Below are 22,338 nucleotides of genomic sequence, written 5' to 3' on the forward strand. Positions count from 1 at the left end.
GACCAGTGTCCTGAAGTTGGCTCTCCCACCTCAGAGACACAGCACTGACTCCTGGCTGCAGCACCAGGAGCCTTTCATCCACATGGCTCATAGTAAAAGGGAAAAAAAGTAGAAAGAAAGAATTAGTATAAGAAAGAAGGAAAGAAAGAAAGAAAGAAAGGAAGGAAGGAAGGAAGGAAGGAAGAAAGGAAGAAAGAAAGGTGGGAGGGAGGAGGGAGGAAGGAAGGAATGAAGGCAAGGAAGGAGGGAAAGAAGGAAAGAAAGAAAGAAGATAAAGTAAAATAAAATAAAGTAAGGTAAAATGTAATAAAAGTTATTAAAATAAATAATTATTAAGAAAAAAATTTAATAAAAAAACAAACGGATGGATAGAACCCTAGGACAAATGGTGGAAGCAAAGCTATACAGACAGAATCTCACACAGAAGCATACACATACACACTCACAAAAAGAGGAAAAGGGGAAAAAATTATAAATCTTGCAGTCAAATTCCACCTCCTCAATTTGGGATGATTCGTTGTCTATTCAGGTATTCCACAGATGCAGGGTACATCAAGTTGATTGTGGAGCTTTAATCCGCTGGTTCTGAGGCTGCTGGGAGAGATTTCCCTTTCTCTTCTTTGTTTTCACAGCTCCCAGAGGCTCAGCTTTGGATTTGGCCCCGCCTCTGCGTGTATTTCGCCGGAGGGCATCTGTTCTTCCGCTCAGAGAGGACAGGGTTAAAGGAGCAGCTGATTCGGGGACTCTGGCTCACTCAGGTCGGGGGTAGGGAGGGGCACAATATGGGGCAAGCCTGCGGTGGCAGAGTCTGGCGTGACTTTGCTCTGCCTGGCGTGACTTTGCACCAGCCTGAGGCGCCCCGTGCATTCTCCTGTGGAAGTTGTCTCTGGATCCCGGGACCCCGGCAGTGGCGAGCTGCACAGGCTCCCCGGAAGGGAGGGGTGGATCGTGACCTGTGCTTGCACACAGGCTTCTTGGTGGCGGCGGCAGCAGCCTTAGCATCTCATGCCTGTCTCTGGGGTCCGCTCTGATAGCCGCAGTTCGTGCCCGTCTCTGGAGCTCCTTTAAGCAGCGCTCTTAATCCCCTCTCCTCACGTACCAGGAAACAAAGAAGGAAGAAAAAGTCTCTTGCCTCTCCTAAGTGGTTCTTTTTCACGTACAGTCCATCACTTTTTATAGTTTTCATTTCCCTGCCAACATTTTTACTTGGCTTTTATCTCCTTGAACACAGTGAACATAGCTGTTTTAGTCTGCCCTGTAATTCCATATGTGGAGCTCCTATAGGACTGTTTCTATTGGTTTTCTCTAATGGTGTTTTGTCTTTTCATATATTTGAAATTTTATTTGTAGCAATAATTTGAGGCCTAGGGTGCTATTATGTTTCTCCAGGGAAGAGATTCTTTGCTTTCTCCAGATGTCTAAGGTCATTTAGATGTTTAGGACTACATAATGTAATTTCCAAATTTGAGGTTTTCAGAGCCAACCAACTGATGTGAAAGAAGATGATAGATTTTTGCAAGACTGGTTTATTTCAAACTTACTCTTAGGATACCTCTTAGGAGTCGTAGTCTGTCATGTCTGGGCACAGGTTGGAAGAAGAATTTCCAGACACAAAGTATTTTAGAAAAGAGTGAGTTTATGAAGAACAAAGAGCAGAGTTAGTGAGGGGCACTTCAAATACAGTGGGGCCGACTTCCTGATAGACCAGGGAGAGCTGGTCCCCTTTGTGGGCTAGTAGCCAACTTTTATAGCCTCAATACAAAGAAAATTCCTGCTGGCAGGATGGCATTAGGTGATTGGTCAGGATGCTACAAGGTTACTACATGGTGATTATTTTGCCTAATGTGGGGTGGGGGGGGACACTGTCTGGTTTAGATTAGGAGAGCCCATGGCAACAGTTGCTATGGGAGCTTGGTTAATTCTTGAATTTTTGTCCTGTGTCCTTGATGTAGGGTGTCCTTTATGTAGGGTTCCACATAGTCCAAAGTGGATGTTGATTTACCCTTTTTGGGCTCTGGATTCTGATCTCTGTCCTCCTAGACCCAGGAGGCTGCCAGAAACAGAACTTAGCTAATTATTCCAGAGCCACAAATGCCTCCAGGGCAAAAATAGTCCTTAGTTTACCTCCCTGAGTTCCAGACTTCTCCAGACTGGCAACTTCGCACTATCTTGTTGGGTCTTGGGTAGTCTTAAAGAGATGGTTTTTATATTTTTTCCAGTTATTTTAGTTATCATACATGGAAAGATGGTCTGAATTTTGCAAGTTATACTGAAGCAGATATTCTCGTGCTGGTTTGTTTGTTGGTTTGTTTCTTTCTTTCTCCTACTGAATGATTCTTTAAATTCCACAGTGTTTTACAATTTTCAACAGTTTCACATACATGATTTCATATAATTCCATAATAACCCTTTTTTTCCCCTACCCCTATGTTGCCCCTCCCTCTTTCCTCTCCCCACAGGTAACCACTAGTTTGTTCCCTATATCTGTGAGTCTACTTCTTTTTTGTTTTATTCACTAGTTTGTTATATTTTTGAGATCCCACATGCAAGTGATATCATACAGTATTTGCCTTTCTCTGTCTGACTTATTTCACTTAGCATAATGCCCTCCATGTCCATCCATGTTGCTGCAAATGGCAAAATTTCATTCTGTTTTATGGCTGAGTAATATTCCATTGGATATATGATATACCATGGCTTCTTTATCCATTCATCTGTTGATGGACATTTAAGTTGCTTCCATACCTTGGCAATTGTAAATAATGCTGCTATGAACATTGGGGTGCATGTATCTTTTTGAATTAGAGTTTTTGTTTTTTTCAAATATATACCCAAGAGTGGAATTGCTGGGTCATATGGTAGTTCTAGTTTTAGTTTTTTGAGAAACCTCCATACTGTTTTCCATAGTGGCTGTACCAATTTTTATTCCCACCAATAGTGTGCAAGAGTTCCCTTTTCTCCACATCCTCATCAGCATTTGTTATTTGTAGGCTTTTGATGATAGCCATTCTGACAGATGTAAGGTGATATCTCATTGTGGTTTTGATTTGCATTTCCCTGATGATAAGTGATGTTGAACATACTTTAATGTACCTGTTGGCCATCTGCATTTCCTCTTTGGAAATATATCTATTCAGGTCTTCTGCCCATTTTTTAATCAGTTTTTTTTTAATGTTGAGTTGTATGAACTGTTTTTATTATGTTGGATATATTAACTTCTTATCAGTTATATCATTTGCAAATATTTTTTCCCATTCAGTAGGTTGTCTTTTTGTTTTGTCAATGGCTTCCTTTGCTGTGCAAAAGCTTTTAAGTTTAATTAGGTCCCATTTTTTAAATTTTGCTTTTATTTCCTTTGCTTTAGGAGATAGATCCAAAAAAATATTGCTATAATTTATGTCAAAGAGTGTTCTGCCTATGATTTCCTCTAGGAGTTTTATGGTTTCTTGTTTTACATTTAGGTCTTTAATCTATTTTGAGTTTATTTTTGTATCTGGTTTTAGAAAATGTTCTAATTTCATTATTTTACATGTAGCTGTCCAGTTTTCCCAACACTACTTATTGAAGAGACTGTCTTTTCTTCATTTTATATTCTTACCTCCTTTGTTATAGATTCACCATAAGTGCGTGAACTTATTTCTGGGCTGTTTATTCTGTTCCATTGATTTGTGTGTCTGTTTTTGTGCCAGTACCATGATGTTTTGATGACTGTACCTTTGTGGAATATTCTGAAGTCAGGCGGCATGATTCCTCCAGCTCTGTTCTTCTTTCTCAAGATTCTTGTGGCTATTTGGGGTCTTTCGTGTTTCCATACAAATTGTAAAATTTTTTGTTCTAGTTCTGTGAAAAATGCCATTGGTATTTTAATAGAGATAGCATTGAATCTGTAGATTACCTTGGGTAGTATGGTTATCTAACAATATTAGTTCTTTCAATCCAAGAACATGGTACTTTTTAATGATAATGAATTTGAATATCCTCTGTTCTTTGGTTTTTGCATTTCCAAACTGGAAGGAATGACTTATACTACAGCTTCCTTCCTGAAGCCTGTAAGCCACATTTTTCTCCTTATTCCTCAAACAAGCATACCCTTAAGATATACAATACAAGCTTATCTCTCCCTGTCTCCAGTGAAGGAACATAACCCCACTAAGACATATTTGTTTCCTTATCTCTTCCATTTACTCATTTTCCTACGATTTCCTTCCACTTTCAGTTTGGAATTCATGTTACTAGTGCCCATAGTTATTTCTCAACTTTGAATTTTCAGTACACCACTTGCCTCAATCTCCAGCCCTGGATCAAGCTAGCTAAACTCTTTCTTCATCCTTGCCTCTGTGCTCCTAAACAGTGTGAGAAAGAATGCATAACCTTACAGTATATTCATCAAAAGTCTATAATTTCTAAATTCTAACTGTGGCACAATTGGCAATCCTTTTGATTCTTGCTCAAAATATTCTCTTTCTCAAAATTTCATGTCTCTTCTGAAGTCTGTTAACCTTACCTCTAAGTCTCTCAATAATTAACCCTTACTTGCTTTATAGAAATATAAGGGAATCTGGAGTAAACCCTAGTTGTATTCCAATCTTGTAAGGTCACATGTTTCTCCTCATTCTTAATTATTTTTTTCCTGTCTCAGAGGAAGTGGTGTCTCTACTTTTTCAAAGGCTATTCATCCAACTGTACTCTTAAGTTTTATTTATTTATTTATTATTGAACTATAGTTGATTTAAAATATGTATTATTTTCAGGTGTACAGAAAAGTGATTCAGATATATATATATCTGAATATAAAAGAAATAAATATAAATACATTTATATTTAAAATATAAAATTCTGAAAAGGATTTTCAGATTCTTTTCCATTATAGGTTATTACAAGATATTGACTATAGCTCCCTGTACTATATAGTAGGTCTTTGTTTTTTATCTATTTCATATATAGTGGTATGTATCTGTTAATCCCATACTCCTAATTTATCCCTACCCCACCCTTTTCTCTTTTGGTAATCATAAATTTGTCTTCTACGTCTGTGAGTCTGTTTTTGTTTTGTAAATACGTTCATTTGTATTATTTTTTAGATTACACATATTAGTGATATTATGTAATATTTGTCTTTGTCTGACTTACTTCACTTAGTATGATAATCTCTAGGTCCATCGATGTTGCTGCAAATGACAATATTTCATTCTTTTTATGACCTAGTAATATTCCTTAAATTATTGACTCCTGTCTTTCCTGGGTTCTCACTCCATTAGTGGCTCCTTTTCTTGTATTTGCAATTACTCCCTCTTCACCAACCCCTTCCTCTCAAATTATAAACCCCCTAAAGCATCCTCCAGCCTAGAAAATAAAACAAGATGAAAAAAACCAAAAAACCTGTATTGAATGAATGTCAACAAATGTTCAATTTATCACTAGCCTTATATGCTGGCAGAAATTCTACATGACAATTAAGAGCATTTGTAAGGTAACATGATTTTCCTTGCTTCCAAAGCAAATTCTGGTGAGAACATAAAGAACACCTCTAATGCTATATAATTAACAATATCTTTGTGGAAATGAAGTTCTCATGCTTGGTACTACATGCAAACCTCCAATATCTTTCCCATTTGTTCTTCATAACCTCTGACTTTTAGGACTGATTTCAATCCTAAGTGCTGTTCACCAATCTAGCAGTGTTTGAGGAGTAATGGAAGGATTTACTACACTAGCATCTAGTGCGTGAGGGATCCAAATTTACCATTTTGTTTTTCATCCTTTTTTATCAGGCATTATGGTCTAATTTGCCATTCCTATTTCCTCTAGGACAATATTTCTCAAACCTAGATGCCCATTGGAATCATATATGAAACTTAAAAAAAAAAAACTTACGTGCAGGCACCATCCTCAAGAGTTGTCTGATTCAAATAGTCTGGGGTGAAGTCCAGCCATTATAATTTTTTAAAAGCTCCTTTGGTCATTGTAATGCACAGCTAGTTGAGAACCATGTCCCTAGTTGAGCGACATGTGAGATACTAATACCATAGCATAAATCAGCTTTCTCTCTTACTGTCTTTATGTGATCCATAAAGAGATAGTGTGTTAGCACTGGGTCCTGAGCTCATCTTCCTGAAGGGAGAGAAAAATAATCCAGAGGTAATTTGGCCTCAAAATCAGTCAAATTTTGTTATGATCTGATAGTGATAGTGAAATATGAATTACTCCCATTTTCTCAGTCTATAGGTGAAAACTCTTTTTTGGTTTGAAAAGACTCATTGTTTGCCTTCCAGTCCAGAGAAAGCAAACTGCTTTCCTTTGGCGTGCCTTCATGATTATACAGATCCATTTTCTAAAGGAAGTTCCAAATAAAGAGAACACATCATCTACGGTGACTGAGAAACATAGTTTTATGGTGCTGGTTTTAGAATTATCTCTTGACATTAACATTTTTATGCACCCCCCTATTAAGTTTTATGCTTGGATGTAATGCCACCAGGTAGGAATCAAGGTAAATGTCATATCCCAAATCCACAGAGTCAGAGCCTAACTGTGGTTATCAAATGTATCTTTTTATGTGCTGTTACTCATAGTGTATGATTTATACACACTGCTTTTGAAAGCTGCATTAACTGAAAGAAGCTGGCTTGTGGAGGGGCAAAAAAGTACAAATACAGGCTGGCTTAGTTGAACTGTGTTGATTTCTCTCTAGAACAGTCTTTACAATTCTTTGTTCACAGAGGTCTGCTGAAAGTGACTCAATGTAGATGAAAACAGCTTGCTTAACCATTCCTGAAACACAGGAAAAATTAAAATATATTTTTTTCTTTGTCAAGCAATAAAAACAATGCCAGATTGTTAATGCCTTTTTTGTACCTTTCACTTGAAAGACCTCAAAAGAACATTGAGGAGAATAAAGGCAAAATCTATTCCCCAATGGCGTCATTATACATGTTGAAGCCTCTAAAACTAAAATTCTAAAGACATTCAGGAAGAGTAGAGGAATAAATGACAGCAAACTGAAGAGTGTGTCTCCAGAGCTTTGTTCAACCTGCTTTGTTCAAATTTATTCAAATTGCATGATGAAAAGCAAAGATCTCATTTGTTTCAACATTAAAGTAGTAAATTAGTGAATGGTGAGTCGCTAATTGTCCTGTAAAGCATTTAAGGTGCCAGGGGTGCCCCATTGCCGATACTTTAGATTGCATTCTCATGGTTGAAGTGAAAGCAACCCTTAGAAAATATAAAACAATGTTTTTAATAATTTAAGCTGGTTCGATTCAAACATGATTTTCGTTCTGAAATATTTATCGAAGCTCCTGCTTTTATTTGAGATGAGCAAGTTTCATTTTAGACTTCAAGACATCAAATAGAAATTCATTTTCAATATGGGGCTAAAGTAGGGAGATAGATTATCTCTGTCCAGTGCTGTGTTTCCTTCCTGGCTGTGTCTGCTTACTTGAATTAGCAGGTTTGGTTAAATTTTACTTGAATTTTTAGTGACCTTTTCTAATCCTGACTGTTTCATAATTTAATGTCTTGACCTTCGTTTTCTGTAGAGCCACCTCAGTGATAAATGCAGAGATTTAATAACTAGAACTGGTTGACAGGTGACCTTTCGTACCTGGCCATTTCTCTTTGCTGGGGAAACCACACTGTTTTGCAAGTTTTAATTCACAGATTTTAATTATCTATTGTATTGTCTATAAGCTTATTCATGGAGAAAAAAGTAAAGGTTAAATATTTCATTCTTCTTACTGATTAAAATGTAAAGTGCTTGGCAGTTGTTCCAATATATCATTCAAAAAGGAAAGGGCAGTTTGTCAGATTCTTACCCAAAGAAGAGAGAAGGGGAATTTTCCAGAGTGGTTGGTAGCGAGCAGGATGGAGAAAGTGGCCAGGGGTGAGCTGTCTCATTAGCTGGATGAGGGTGACCGTGTGTGTGTGTGTGTGTGTGTGTGTGTGTGTGTGTGTGTAAATTTAGAGTAGAAAAACAGAAAGAAGTCTTTAACTATATGTGTCCTAGTTTGAAGAGAAAAGTGACTGTGACTCAACAAAAGGTGAAACTTGCCGATCAGAGTGAATGACCTGTTAGTTTTGGTCATTTTTATTTTTTTCCAACCAGGCGAGGATCAGTTGGGCATGTCATGGTAAATTGGTTCCTAGAGTCCACCTAAATAATATTTACACACAGGAAAATAAGGCTAATTATTAAAATACCACAGACTCTTAAAAAGAGATGAGAAGAGCCACATCTTCCTCCTTACCTCCATAGTAGCAAGGATTTCTGGCGCTTACGTTCTTCAACGTTTATGCAAACGAGAATCCATTTCTGTGCTAAATGCTCATGCTTCGGAAAAGATAAAAATAAAAATCAGCATGCCTGTAAAATGACCTACAGGATGAGCACAGTATCCCAGGCAGCCAGTGTCCCAGAACCTTCATGCCTTCTTCATATGGAGAGGGGAGCGACTCAAAGAGTTAGAGGAGGGCTTGGCGTCTCCAGCAGACTTTGCTTCCCAAGGACTTGAAAGCAACCACTGGGGGCTTCTAGAGTGTATTTGCCTCAAGGAGTCTTTCCGACAGGGGGAGGTATTCTCTTTAGCCACGGAGACCAGCTTATAACAACATCTGCCATGGCCTTTTGTTTTCTCGGACATGGACTGTAATCATTTAATGCTTCAGAAAGAAACACGATTCACTGCTGCTATGAAAGAAAGTTTGAAAAGCAAATTGAGTGAAAAGATGTGGAGGACCATTTTAAAGCCAATAAAATTGGTCATGATTAGATTATCTTATACTAAAATTTCAGCCGTATTTCAAACTGAAATATTAAGAAAAAAATGTCCACATAATTTCTTCTGCCATCATAATGCCATTGTCAGAAAGGAGAGGTTAATTCTACCCCCATGCAAACTGTAACACTCCTGAGGAGACTTTCATCAGCTAAGAACTTTGTCCTGTTGTGGTGAAATTCTTGGCCGCCAGCATGGTTAAGAACATTAATTTATAATTTAATATAAATAATTTTAATATGATACTGGGTGAGATTTGAGGTGTTTGCCTGTATGTATATTAGGAATAGTGCAAATTAACAGTAACTATTTCTTTAATATCCCCCCCTTCTTAATAGTGCTGTGAGTGCATTTCATGAAAGATAATATGTGCTCTCTTTTTAACCTGAAAGACATGTCGTACCCACTGGACATCATGTTTGTCTCAATTTCGTCAACTCATTAATGGGAAATACAAACTAACTTTTGAAGAATTTATTATGAGAACTGAATGGAATAATGTCATAACGTGCTGGGCAGGATGACTAGCCCATAGTATGTATTCAATCATGTTAATATCAATAAATATAATACACCATACTTATATATCTCCCTCACACTGCTTCTGCCCTCTCTCATCCTCTCCCTGCATCCCAGACAGGAATCAAATCCTTTTTCGTATAAGGAGGCAAATGTCAAGATTTGTTTTAGCAGAGAAAGGACTTGTTTTTCAAGGCAATCCCTTAGACCTTTAAAATAGTATATGAATTGACCCTAGCAGATCATAAAACTTCCCCACCTACCTCAAGGCTGTGTACTGAGGTTAAAGCTCACACTGATTAGAATTCTAAAATTATGTTACCCTTAACAGAGCCTTGCACAGAATAGGTACTAGGTAAAAATTACTTGATTGTTTACTAGATATCACCAAATACTTAACTTTCCCCAAGCTGACTGTTATTTCCAGATATGCAGGTATAGAGCCAGTATTATTTTGCAGAGGGAGAAAACACCCAAATCAAATCTTGGAGATATTGCAGGTTCAGTACTGGACCACTGCAATAAAGTGAATATTGCAGTGACGTCGCACGAATGTTTTGGTTTCCCAGGGCATGTAAAAATTATGTTTACACTATACTGTAGTCTATTAGGTGTGCAATAGCCTTATGTCTAAACAAGTACATGCCTTAATTTAAAAAATACTTTATTGCTAAAATACTCTAACCATCATATGACAATGTGGGTTGCTGCACACCTTCAATTTGTAAAAAACGCAATATCTATGAAGTGCAATAAAACGAAGCACAGTAAAACAAGGTATGCCTGTATAATGATGTTACCACTAAAAAAAAAATCAGTGTCTTAGATGTCAAATAAAAGAAAGCGTTTGACATTTGTGAGCTTTCTCTTAACAGTGACACAGTTGCCTAGACGGGGTCGGCTGTTTATTTGTGGTGATCTCAGTTTATAGACACAGCCCAAGCCCAAGCAAAGCGTTTGGCTTGATGTTTTGAGTGTACAAGAGGAAAAGACAAAGAGGTCAAGTTTGTTTTTAATAAAGGAAAACAAAAAATAGGGACAAGTCAACTGAAAAGGAGAATTGAAAGTTAAGATGAGGCTTGATAAAGTGGAGCCAGATAAATCTTTCCAAAGGTCTCGGAAAATCCAGGGCCTCAATCTAGAAAGAAACTGCTTACTGAGGCAGAACTGAGCGAGTGGACACATATGGAATACATTTTCAAGCAAGGGCCTCAAATCAAATAACATAAACGAGCTCAAGAAACAGCAGGACAGCTCAAGAAACAGCAGGACGTTTTAACAAAGAAAGTTGAGATCACAAGATGCAGCGATAAAGCTAATAAAAGGAACTGAGATAACCAGATAAGAGCAGCTCTTGGGTCAAACCATCCATTCATGCCCAGGTGCGTCTTTCTTTTTATCATAGCTCACTGTAGTTTGAAGGTGCCTTCAAACGTATAAATGAGTCCCTTGTGCTTTAACAAGCTCTTCGTGTTACCTGAAGCTTCTGATTATGATTAGGTTTGTTTCATTCATCCAGCCCTGCGCTCCTATCACACTGTAAAGATGGTGCCTGCAACCAAGTGGTAAATAGAGCAGTCACTCCATGCGGCCATGTCTCCTGGCACCTCATTCAGGAAACCAGACAGCTAGGCAGGTCTGAGAACAAGAAGTATGACATGCAGAAGTTTCTTACCACTCTGGCCGTGGTGACAATGTGGCCAAGCGAATAGTATAAAAGAAAGGGGCAATTTAAAGATCACCACCTATCCCCAGTCATTACATTCGTAACACCCTGCCCAATTACATGTTCGTCACATAGACAAGAGGCTGTTATTCCCAGTGTTTGCCCTCAAGTTGTTAGGTAGCTGCTGACCTCGGAAACTGCACAGCTGCAGCCTCCTGATATGTTGTCATGAAACAGATTGTGATGTCTTAATAGATCACTCTCAGAGGTCACAATTGTCAAGTGAAACCAGTATACTGATTTTTATTAGTTAAATTAAGCTTTGTTACAGCAGAACCAGCTAATTCACTTTAACGACTTGGAAATCCAATGCAGATTGCTACATGTTGTAGATTAGAACACATCCAAGGCTTTTTCTTTATATCTTCCTTTTTGATTCTTTTTTTAATGTGTGGAGGCCTGTATCCTCAAAATGTTTTTATTATACAATGAAGCAACTTCTTGGAACAATAAATGGAACCTAACCTCCCTGTGCCGTATGCATCTTGGTGATAAGTTGGAATGTGCCATGTGACCCACACAATTTAAATCAGGCATTGATTTGCGTGACTCTAAGTGAGTTTGGAGGACTCCGCTAAGTGTAATGGATGTCAGGCCTAGCTGCAAATCGTCTGGCAGGAAGAACATTGTGTTCTTCCTTATCATCCCCAAAGACTGTGGGCTCCTAGGTGCATGAGAAAGGGGCTTAGATCAATGCCTGATTCTCAGAGGCATCCCCTTGTGCCTCCATGTGCCCACTGGTGAAGTTTTCACTACGGCACCAACCTAGAGAACCCCATTTCCAAGTGCTCTAATATACTCACCCGCTTTGAGCGGACCTATTCTAACCTGGTGCCTGGATCACCTGCTGCCCACCCTAGTTCAGAAATCTTACTGTAGCAGGAGTGATGGACAGTCCCTTTCATAGTAGAGTTTTAAGGCACTTCACAAATGGACCTTTGTGGGCTGCATAAGTAAAGTTTTTTTGAAATAAATACCCTTGTCATTCTAGTGTATTTTACAGTGTACTATAAAAACAAAATTAAAGAAGTTAAATTAATGTAATAACTGTTAGCATCCAGAATACAATGGGAAGCATAAGGATGCTCATCAAAGCAATTTTTTTTTTTTTTTAACATCTTTATTGGGGTATAATTGCTTTACAATGGTGTGTTAGTTTCTGCTTTATAACAAAGTGAATCAGCTATACATATACATATGTTCCCATATGTCTTCCCTCTTGCGTCTCCCTCCCTCCCACTCTCCCCATCCCAACCTTCCAGGCTGTCACAAAGCACCGAGCTAATATCCCTGTGCCTTGCGGCTGCTTCCCCCCAGCTATCTACCTTACTACGTTTGTTAGTGTGTATATGTCCATGACTCTCTCTCGCCCTGTCAAAACTCACCCTTCCCCCTCCCCATATCCTCAAGTCCGTTCTCCAGTAGGTCTGCGTCTTTATTCCTGTCTTACCCCTAGGTTCTTCATGACATTTTTTTCCCTTAAATTCCATATATATGTGTTAGCATACGGTATTTGTCTTTTTCTTTCTGACTTACTTCACTCTGTATGACAGACTCTAGGTCTATCCATCTCATTACAAATAGCTCAATTTCATTTCTTTTTAAGGCTGAGTAATATTCCATTGTGTATATGTGCCACATCTTCTTTATCCATTCATCCGATGATGGGCGCTTAGGTTGTTTCCATCTCCGGGCTATTGTAAATAGAGCTGCAATGAACATTTTGGTACATGACTCTTTTTGAATTTTGGTTTTCTCAGGGTATATGCCCAGTAGTGGGATTGCTGGGTCATATGGTAATTCTATTTGTAGTTTTTTAAGGAACCTCCATACTGTTCTCCATAGTGGCTGAACCAATTCACATTCCCACCAGCAGTGCAAGAGTGTCCCCTTTTCTCCACACCCTCTCCAGCATTTATTGTTTCTAGATTTTTTGATGATGGCCATTCTGACTGGTGTGAGATGATATCTCATTGTAGTTTTGATTTGCATTTCTCTAATGATTAATGATGTTGAGCATTCTTTCATGTGTTTGTTGGCATTCTGTATATCTTCTTTGGAGAAATGTCTATTTAGGTCTTCTGCCCATTTTTGGATGGGGTTGTTTGTTTTTTTGTTATTGAGCTGCATGAGCTGCTTGTAAATTTTGGAGATTAATCCTTTGTCAGTTGCTTCATTTGCAAATGTTTTCTCCCATTCTGAGGGTTGTCTTTTGGTCTTGGTTATGGTTTCCTTTGCTGTGCAAAAGCTTTGAAGTTTCATTAGGTCCCATTTGTTTATTTTTGTTTTTATTTCCATTACTCTAGGAGGTGGGTCAGAAAGGATCTTGCTGTGATTTATGTCATAGAGTGTTCTTCCTATGTTTTCCTCTAAGAGTTTGATAGTTTCTGGCCTTACATTTAGGTCTTTAATCCATTTTGAGCTTATTTTTGTGTATGGTGTTAGGGAGTGATCTAATCTCATACTTTTACATGTACCTGTCCAGTTTTCCCAGCACCATTTATTGAAGAGGCTGTCCTTTCTCCACTGTACATTCCTGCCTCCTTTATCAAAGATAAGGTGTCCATATGTGCGTGGGTTTATCTCTGGGCTTTCTATCCTGTTCCACTGATCTATCTTTCTGTTTTTGTGCCAGTACCATACTGTCTTGATTACTGTTGCTTTGTAGTATAGTCTGAAGTCAGGGAGCCTGATTCCTCCAGCTCCTTTTTTCGTTCTCAAGATTGCTTTGGCTATTCGGGGTCTTTTGTGTTTCCATACAAATTGCGAAATTTTTTGTTCTAGTTCTGTGAAAAATGCCAGTGGTAGTTTGATAGGGATTGCATTGAATCTGTAGATTGCTTTGGGTAGTAGAGTCATTTTCACAATGTTGATTCTTCCCATCCAAGAACATGGTATATCTCTCCATCTATTTGTATCATCTTTAATTTCTTTCATCAGTGTCTTATAATTTTCTGCATACAGGTCTTTCGTCTCCTTAGGTAGGTTTATTCCTAGATATTTTATTCTTTTTGTTGCAATGGTAAATGGGAGTGTTTTCTTGATTTCACTTTCAGATTTTTCATCATTAGTATATAGGAATGCCAGAGATTTCTGTGCATTAATTTTGTATCCTGCTACTTTACCAAATTCATTGATTAGCTCTAGTAGTTTTCTGGTAGCATCTTTAGGATTCTCTATGTATAGTATCATGTCATCTGCAAACAGTGACAGCTTTACTTCTTCTTTTCCGATTTGGATTCCTTTTATTTCCTTTTCTTCTCTGATTGCTGTGGCTAAAACTTCCAAAACTATGTTGAATAAGAGTGGTGAGAGTGGGCAACCTTGTCTTGTTCCTGATCTTAGTGGAAATGCTTTCAGTTTTTCACCATTGAGGATGATGTTTGCTGTGGGCTTGTCATATATGGCCTTTATTATGTTGAGGAAAGTTCCCTCTATGCCTACTTTCTGGAGGGTTTTTATCATAAATGGGTGTTGAATTTTGTCGAAAGCTTTCTCTGCATCTATTGAGATGATCATATGGTTTTTCTCCTTCAATTTGTTAATATGGTTTATCACATTGATAGATTTGCGTATATTGAAGAATCCTTGCATTCCTGGAATAAACCCCACTTGATCATGGTGTATGATCCTTTTAATGTGCTGTTGGATTCTGTTTGCTAGTATTTTGTTGAGGATTTTTGCATCTATGTTCATCAGTGATATTGGCCTGTAGTTTTCTTTCTTTGTGACATCCTTGTCTGGTTTTGGTATCAAGGTGATGGTGGCCTCGTAGAAGGAATTTGGGAGTGTTCCTCCCTCTGCTATATTTTGGAAGAGTTTGAGAAGGATAGGTGTTAGCTCTTCTCTAAACGTTTGATAGAATTCACCTGTGAAGCCATCTGGTCCTGGGCTTTTGTTTGTTGGAAGGTTTTTAATCACAGTTTCAATTTCAGTGCTTGTGATTGGTCTGTTCATATTTTCTATTTCTTCCTGATTCAGTCTTGGCAGGTTGTGCATTTCTAAGAATTTGTCCATTTCTTCCAGATTGTCCATTTTATTGGCATAGAGTTGCTTGTAGTAATCTCTCATGATTTTTTTTATTTCTGCAGTGTCAGTTGTTACTTCTCCTTTTTCATTTCTAATTCTATTGATTTGAGTCTTCTCCCTTTTTTTCTTGATGAGTCTGGCTAGTGGTTTATCTATTTTGTTTATCTTCTCAAAGAACCAGCTTTTAGTTTTATTGATCTTTGCTATTGTTTCCTTCATTTCTTTTTCATTTATTTCTGATCTGATTTTTATGATTTCTTTCCTTCTGCTAGCTTTGGGGTTTTTTTGTTCTTCTTTCTCTAATTGCTTGAGGTGCAAGGTTAGGTTGTTTATTCGAGATGTTTCCTGCTTCTTAAGGTGGGCTTGTATTGCTATAAACTTCCCCCTTAGAACTGCTTTTGCTGCATCCCATAGGTTTTGGGTCGTTGTGTCTCCATTGTCATTTGTTTCTAGGTATTTTTTTATTTCCTCTTTGATTTCTTCAGTGATCACTTCATTATTAAGTAGTGTATTGTTTAGCCTCCATGTGTTTGTATTTTTTACAGATCTTTTCCTGTAATTGATATCTAGTCTCATGGCGTTGTGGTCAGAAAAGATACTTGATACAATTTCAGTTTTCTTAAATTTACCAAGGCTTGATTTGTGACCCAAGATATGATCTATCCTGGAGAATGTTCCATGAGCACTTGAGAAAAATGTGTATTCTGTTGTTTTTGGATGGAGTGTCCTATAAATATCAATTAAGTCCATCTTGTTTAATGTATCATTTAAAGCTTGTGTTTCCTTATTTATTTTCATTTTGGATGATCTGTCCATGGGTGAAAGTGGGGTGTTAAAGTCCCCTACTATGAATGTGTTACTGTCGATCTCCCCTTTTATGGCTGTTAGTATTTGCCTTATGTATTGAGGTGCTCCTATGTTGGGTGCATAAATATTTACAATTGTTATATCTTCTTCTTGGATCGATCCCTTGATCATTATGTAGTGTCCTTCTTTGTCCCTTTTAATAGTCCTTATTTTAAAGTCTATTTTGTCTGATATGAGAATTGCTACTCCAGCTTTCTTTTGGTTTCCATTTGCATGGAATATCTTTTTCCATCCCCTTACTTTCAGTCTGTATGTGTCTCTAGGTCTGAAGTGGGTCTCTTGTAGACAGCATATATAAGGGTCTTGTTTTTGTATCCATTCAGCCAATCTGTGTCTTTTGGTGGGAGCATTTAGTCCATTTACATTTAAGGTAATTATCGATATGTATGTTCCTATTCCCATTTTCTATATTGTTTTGGGTTCGCTACTATAGGTCTTTTCCTTCTCTTGTGTTTCTTGTCTAGAGAAGTTCCTTTAGCATTTGTTGTAAAGCTGGTTTGGTGGTGCTGAACTCTCTCAGCTTTTGCTTGTCTGTAAAGGTTTTAATTTCTCCATCAAATGTGAATGAGATCCTTGCTGGGTAGAGTAGTCTTGGTTGCAGGCTTTTCTCCTTCATCACTTTCAGTATGTCCTGCCACTCCCTTCTGGCTTGTAGGGTTTCTGCTGAGAGATCAGCTGTTAACCTTATGGGGATTCCCTTGTGTGTTATTTGTTGTTTTTCCCTTGCTGCTTTTAATATGCTTTCTTTGTATTTAATTTTTGACAGTTTGATTAATATGTGTCTTGGCGTGTTTCTCCTTGTATTTATCCTGTATGGGACTCTCTGTGCTTCCTGGACTTGATTAACTATTTCCTTTCCCATATTAGGGAAGTTTTCAACTATAATCTCTTCAAATATTTTCTCAGTCCCTTTCTTTCTTTCTTCTTCTTCTGGAACCCCTATAATTCGAATGTTGGTGCGTTTCATGTTGTCCCAGAGGTCTCTGAGACTGTCCTCAGTTCTTTTCATTCTTTTTTCTTTATTCTGCTCTGCAGTAGTTATTTCCACTACTTTATCTTCCAGGTCACTTATCCGTTCTTCTGCCTCAGTTATTCTGCTATTGATCCTATCTAGAGTGGTTTTAATTTCATTTATTGCATTGTTCATCGTTGCTTGTTTCATCTTTAGTTCTTGTAGGTCCTTGTTAACTGTTTCTTGCATTTTGTCCATTCTACTTCCAAGATTTCGGATCATCCTTACTATCATTATTCTGAATTCTTTTCCAGGTAGATTGCCTATTTCCTCTTCATTTGTTAGGTCTGGTGGGTTTTTATCTTGCTCCTTCATCTGCTGTGTGTTTTTCTGTCTTCTCATTTTGCTTATCTTACTGTGTTTGGGGTCTCATCAAAGCAATTTTTATGTGATATAAAAAAAATCAGATAATAGCTAATGCCCAGAAAGCGGCAGATAGGTACTTTATGGTACGTCCATACAATGGAATATTATGCAGGCATTAAAAATATCGCTAAGGACTATTTACTAACATGGGAAAGTTTAATGATGTGAAATTAATTGAAAAATCAAGGCGGCCAAATTGTATAAATGGTATTTCTCAACATGTCTAGAAGGAAGAAAATACTACAAAACATTGTAGCCATTGTTGAGTGGTGGAAATATGGAGAGTTTTAATCTTTTTATATTCTTCAAGTTTTCCACAAGAAGCCCATATTACTTTAATAATCAGGAAGATAAATAAGAGCTGCTTGAGTAGTTTTGTTATAACATTTGCTGCAGGAGTCTGTGTTCAAGTCACCTTAAATCTAACAGGTCTGGAAATGAGCTCCTGCTTCCTCCCCCAGTCTGTTTCTCCTGAAGCCTTCTCCTTCTCAGTTAAAGGCAGCTCCAGGCTTCCAATTTCTTAGGCTAAAAATCTGAAGTTATCCTCGACTCTTTTCTCTCTCTCAGATCTCACCTTCCATCTACTGGTCAACCCAGCAAGCCCTACCTTCAGAAAACATCCAGCATGTGACCACCTTCTTACCACCTCCTCTGCTACCCAACTTGGTCCAAGCCATCATCCTCTCTTGCTGGGATTATGGCAGCATCCTGTTCTCACAGTTTCTACCCCTGCCTTCCTTGTGTCAGTTTTCCACACAGCAGCCAAAGCTGTTACAGTGTGACTTGGATCAGTCATTCCCCTGCCCAGAGCCCTCAGTGGCTCTTAAGTAAAAGGCCCTAAGTGATAGCTCCCCTGCCACCTCTTTTGTCCCAGTACTCACTTGCTATTCTCAATGCTCTGCCAGGCCACATTGCCCTCCCTATTGTTCCTCTCCTACCCTGGGATATTTGCAGAGACTTTTGCTTTTGCTTTGCAGGAATGCCTTTTTTTTTGTTTTTTTTTGCAAAATCCCATGGTCAGCCCTTTTACTTCATTCACGTCTTTCCTCAAATATAATTTTTTCCTGAGGCCTTTTCTGGTCACTCCACCAATACACACACATACATTCACATAGATACATCCTTACTTCCTTCCTTGCTTTAATTTTCCCTATTTAGCACTTACCTCCATCTAACACATACTGTGCAGATTTGCCTGTTGCCTTTCTTCCCTCACTTGAATGTAAGCCCTGTGAGGGCAGGGATATTTGTTTAAAATTTTCACAGCTGAATCCCCAATGCCTAGAACATAGTACATGGTAGTTAGTAGTTAGTCAAATAACTACTTTGAGTCCCTACCATTGACAGTTGTGTGATAATTATCCTGGTGACTTTTCTGAGTCTCTTTGCTACTCAATTTGTCCACCTAGTTTGAACCTGTTGGTATGTTGATATGTTTCTTCTGGATTGCTTTTCTCTTTTCAACTAAATCAGTAATTCTAGATGAATTGGAAAAGTCCATTTCTTCCCTAATATTAAGTTCAGGGTCCTAATAAATTATCTTAATTAATAAATTATCTTAATTATCTAAATTAAATTGCTTTCATTTCCTGATTTAACCGCTATGTATTGAGCTACTACAGTATTCCAGGGACTTCTGGGGAGTGAGGTTAAAATGAAGAAGACAGACATTGATTCTGCTGTTACTGAGTTTACCGTCTAGTGGACAGGCGTAATTAAATAATAAGTTAAAGTGCGACACAACTACTGTTGGTTTGGTATAAATATATTTCAGAGGTATCCCCACACTCAGCAGTTATGCACAATATCTGGATTTTCTGTTTTCCCAGAGGAACTTGTTTGGATAGATGGAACTTACTAATTTACACATTTCTTCCCCCGCCCTGTTTCTCTTTTTGTTTTTCAGCCTTTGCAACTGGACTGTAACCTTTGTGCCATAGTGTCAAACTCAGGTCAGATGGTTGGCCAGAAGGTGGGGAATGAGATAGATCAGTCTTCCTGCATTTGGAGAATGAACAATGCCCCCACCAAGGGCTATGAAGAAGATGTTGGCCGCATGACAATGATTCGAGTTGTATCCCATACCAGCGTTCCTCTTTTGCTGAAAAACCCTGATTATTTTTTCAAGGAAGCAAATGCTACTATTTATGTTATTTGGGGCCCTTTCCGCAATATGAGGAAAGACGGCAATGGCATTGTTTACAACATGTTGAAAAAGACTGTTGACATCTATCCCAATGCCCAGATTTACGTGACCACGGAGAAACGCATGAGTTACTGTGATGGAGTGTTTAAGAAGGAAACTGGGAAAGACAGGTGAGTCCTCTGAGAAGCAGCCTTATTGTCTTTTATGCTAAATCTTTGCTGAGTTCTTTTGCCAGCTATCAAATGAACAGAGTAACTTTTCAAAGTGATTGTTATATGTTTTTGACTATTATGATTACTTGATGAGCCAGCAGCTAGGCTCCATTTATTCCACCTACCCCACCTTCTGTTCTCTCCCTTTTGATTGGCTTGAGGCTCCAAAAAAGCACTGGCTGCTTCCCCAAGATATCTTTAGATTTCTTCTTATTTAGCTCAATTTGCTATTGAATAAATTGGATTTTAGCCGAAAGAAGTCTACACATTTCTGTTTTAAAATAGAAATGTGAGAGAACTTTAGGACCTAAACTCCTTTGGAAGCTGTGGCAAAAATTTACTGAGAGCACAAAACAGAACAAGCTATTGATTCTCTAATAAGGTTGCATAGCTTCTTGCCTGCAAATAGGTCCTACAGTCGTGAACACCATAACTTAGCATTTAACATGTTAAGCAGAATACCATGTTGAAATTATGCATTCCTTAAAATCATTAACAGTGGATTCTTGAAGAGAAATGAGATATACATACCGTTCACTCAATGATCTAAAAACCAATTTGCATTTTTTTCATTACATCCGGTTTTCTGCAGCATTCTGTAAACCACCTTTTCCGAGGCCTGCCTGTCTTATTCTTCTTCTACTCCTTACTTTTCCTGCTTCCTCCCCTTGCTTCCTCTTCCTCTTCCTCTTCTCCCGTGTAACTATTGCTTACCACTCTTTCTTCCTCTTTAGAAAGGTAACCAGTATGTGAGAGAGAAGTAGATTTATAAATCAGTTTACCTTAGTTCATATATCTAGTTCTAATCAAGAACTGCTGCAGGAAAATACTGAAACTGATTGCTGAAAGTTTGAATTACTGTGAATTTTGCTTTTTTGTGTAATACTATGGATAAATTGAGCATTGACTCTAATTCCAATATTAACATTCTGATTTCCTCAAAATATCTGTCTTTCATTCTTCCTTATTATCAAATTTAAACTTTCAACTATATTGCAGTGTGTGCTTGAGAAGGGGAGTTTCTGATGTCTCTGGGTGTAACTTAAATGCTGATAATTATTTTAAAATCTTATCTGGCTCAACTCTCCTGCTGATAATGTAGGTGGAATTTAGTTTTTTCTACTTCTCAGCACCAAAAATGCATAGCTTCTAATGAAATGCAAGACAAATAGCCATGATAGTGGCCTCTTCCACTTTAGTGTTAGCAAGAAGAATCCCAGTGTTAAGATTTGAATCAGTGTAGCATAAACAGTCCAAAGAGACAGGCACTAGGGATTAAAGGAGTAGGTACGTGCTTCAAAGAAATACTCTCACGTGTAGCACCATTCTATATAAATACGACCATTCTCAAGTGGCTTTGGAAATTTCTGGTCTCTCACTAGCCCAGAGCAGTGCAGTTAATTAGGTATATTTGGTTTTTCATTAGTAACATTTAGCCCTCGGGGTATGCCCTAGTCATAACTATAAGCTCTAGAGTAATTCTGGGGTATCAGAGAAGAGCTCAGCATGCTGTCTGTCCCCATGTGTTTATATCATGCTGGCTTTGCTGTGAGCTTTCAGTGAGACAGCACTGTCACAGATGTGTGGATTGTACAACAAGCACCAGAAAAGAATAGCTTTGGGAGATTCATTTTCCTACTGGCTGTGATGAGGAAAGCTGTTTGTATAGTGGGAAAAAGCGCACTTGGTAAAATTAATTTGCAGGTATCATTCAATTGGTAGAGTTACCAAAATAAAAGTCGAGAAAACAAGTCAAAATGATTTTATGATGCTTTCTTGCTGTTTTCTTCCCCAAGTCTAATCCCGTCTGGTGCTTCACTGAATACTACAAACAGACCAAAGAAGACAACTATGCTAGAAATGAGCAGAACAGATGGTTTTGGTAAAATCTGGTTGGATGACAAAAGGTCGACCAAAACGACCTCAAGGGTAGCAATCTTCACAATGATTTAAATCTCTACCCTAAATTTAGCTGTGTGGATTTTATTGTTAAAGATTTTCCCATAGTGACCTGATGTTCATCGCCAGATTTCAAAGAAGAATATTTTTTAGCTTTTTATGAAGGAAAATGTCAGACTTATAGGGAGACTAATGCTGTAATGAACTGCTGTATACCACAGCTCAGATTGAATAATTATTAACTCATAGCCAATCTTGTTCTATCTATACCCCTGTACACTTTCTCCCTCCCCAAGGATTATTTTGAAGCAAATGCCAGATATCATATTATTTTATTCATAAATATTTCAGCATGTATCTCTAAAAGATAAAGATTCTTAAAAATAAACACAATGTCATTGTCCTACAGAAAAATCAGCATACTTTCTTAATAACAATATATATTTAGTTTGTTTTCAAATTTCTCCAATGATCTCATTAATATTTTTAACAGTTAATTGAGTCGGGATTAGTGTTAAGCTCTGTGCATGTTCAAATCAGGATTAGCATAAGGGCTTTACAAATAATTGATACGCCTCCTATATTGCTCTTAACACATGGCTTCTTCTCTCTCACTCTCTCCCTGTATTATTGAAAGAAACCTAGTCATTTGTGCACAATCTAGAATGTGCTGATTGCACCCCCATGATACTTCTACTTTGGTATCTCTATATTGAGGATTTATTGGATTCGGGTCTAATTTTTTAAAAAAAATTTATCAAGACTATTAGGTGATACCTCTATCAGGA

The 22,338-nt window shown here is 37.9% G+C and overlaps 1 protein-coding gene across 4 annotated transcripts in view; it reads left to right on the forward strand.

The window, feature by feature from the left end:
• Nucleotides 1-22,338, forward strand: part of ST6GALNAC3 (ST6 N-acetylgalactosaminide alpha-2,6-sialyltransferase 3) — a 565,989-nt gene that overhangs the window by 329,931 nt on the left and 213,720 nt on the right. For all 4 annotated transcript variants that reach the window (XM_024734653.1, XM_024734655.1, XM_024734656.1 and 1 more), the window contains exon 3: nt 19,200-19,609. In XM_024734653.1, the coding sequence (XP_024590421.1) occupies nt 19,200-19,609 (410 nt within the window). The remainder of the gene's footprint in view (nt 1-19,199; nt 19,610-22,338) is intronic.

The sequence above is a fragment of the Neophocaena asiaeorientalis genome, unplaced genomic scaffold, assembly GCF_003031525.2.
Source record: "Neophocaena asiaeorientalis asiaeorientalis breed wild unplaced genomic scaffold, Neophocaena_asiaeorientalis_V1.1 scaffold15, whole genome shotgun sequence".
Taxonomy (NCBI): domain Eukaryota; kingdom Metazoa; phylum Chordata; class Mammalia; order Artiodactyla; family Phocoenidae; genus Neophocaena; species Neophocaena asiaeorientalis.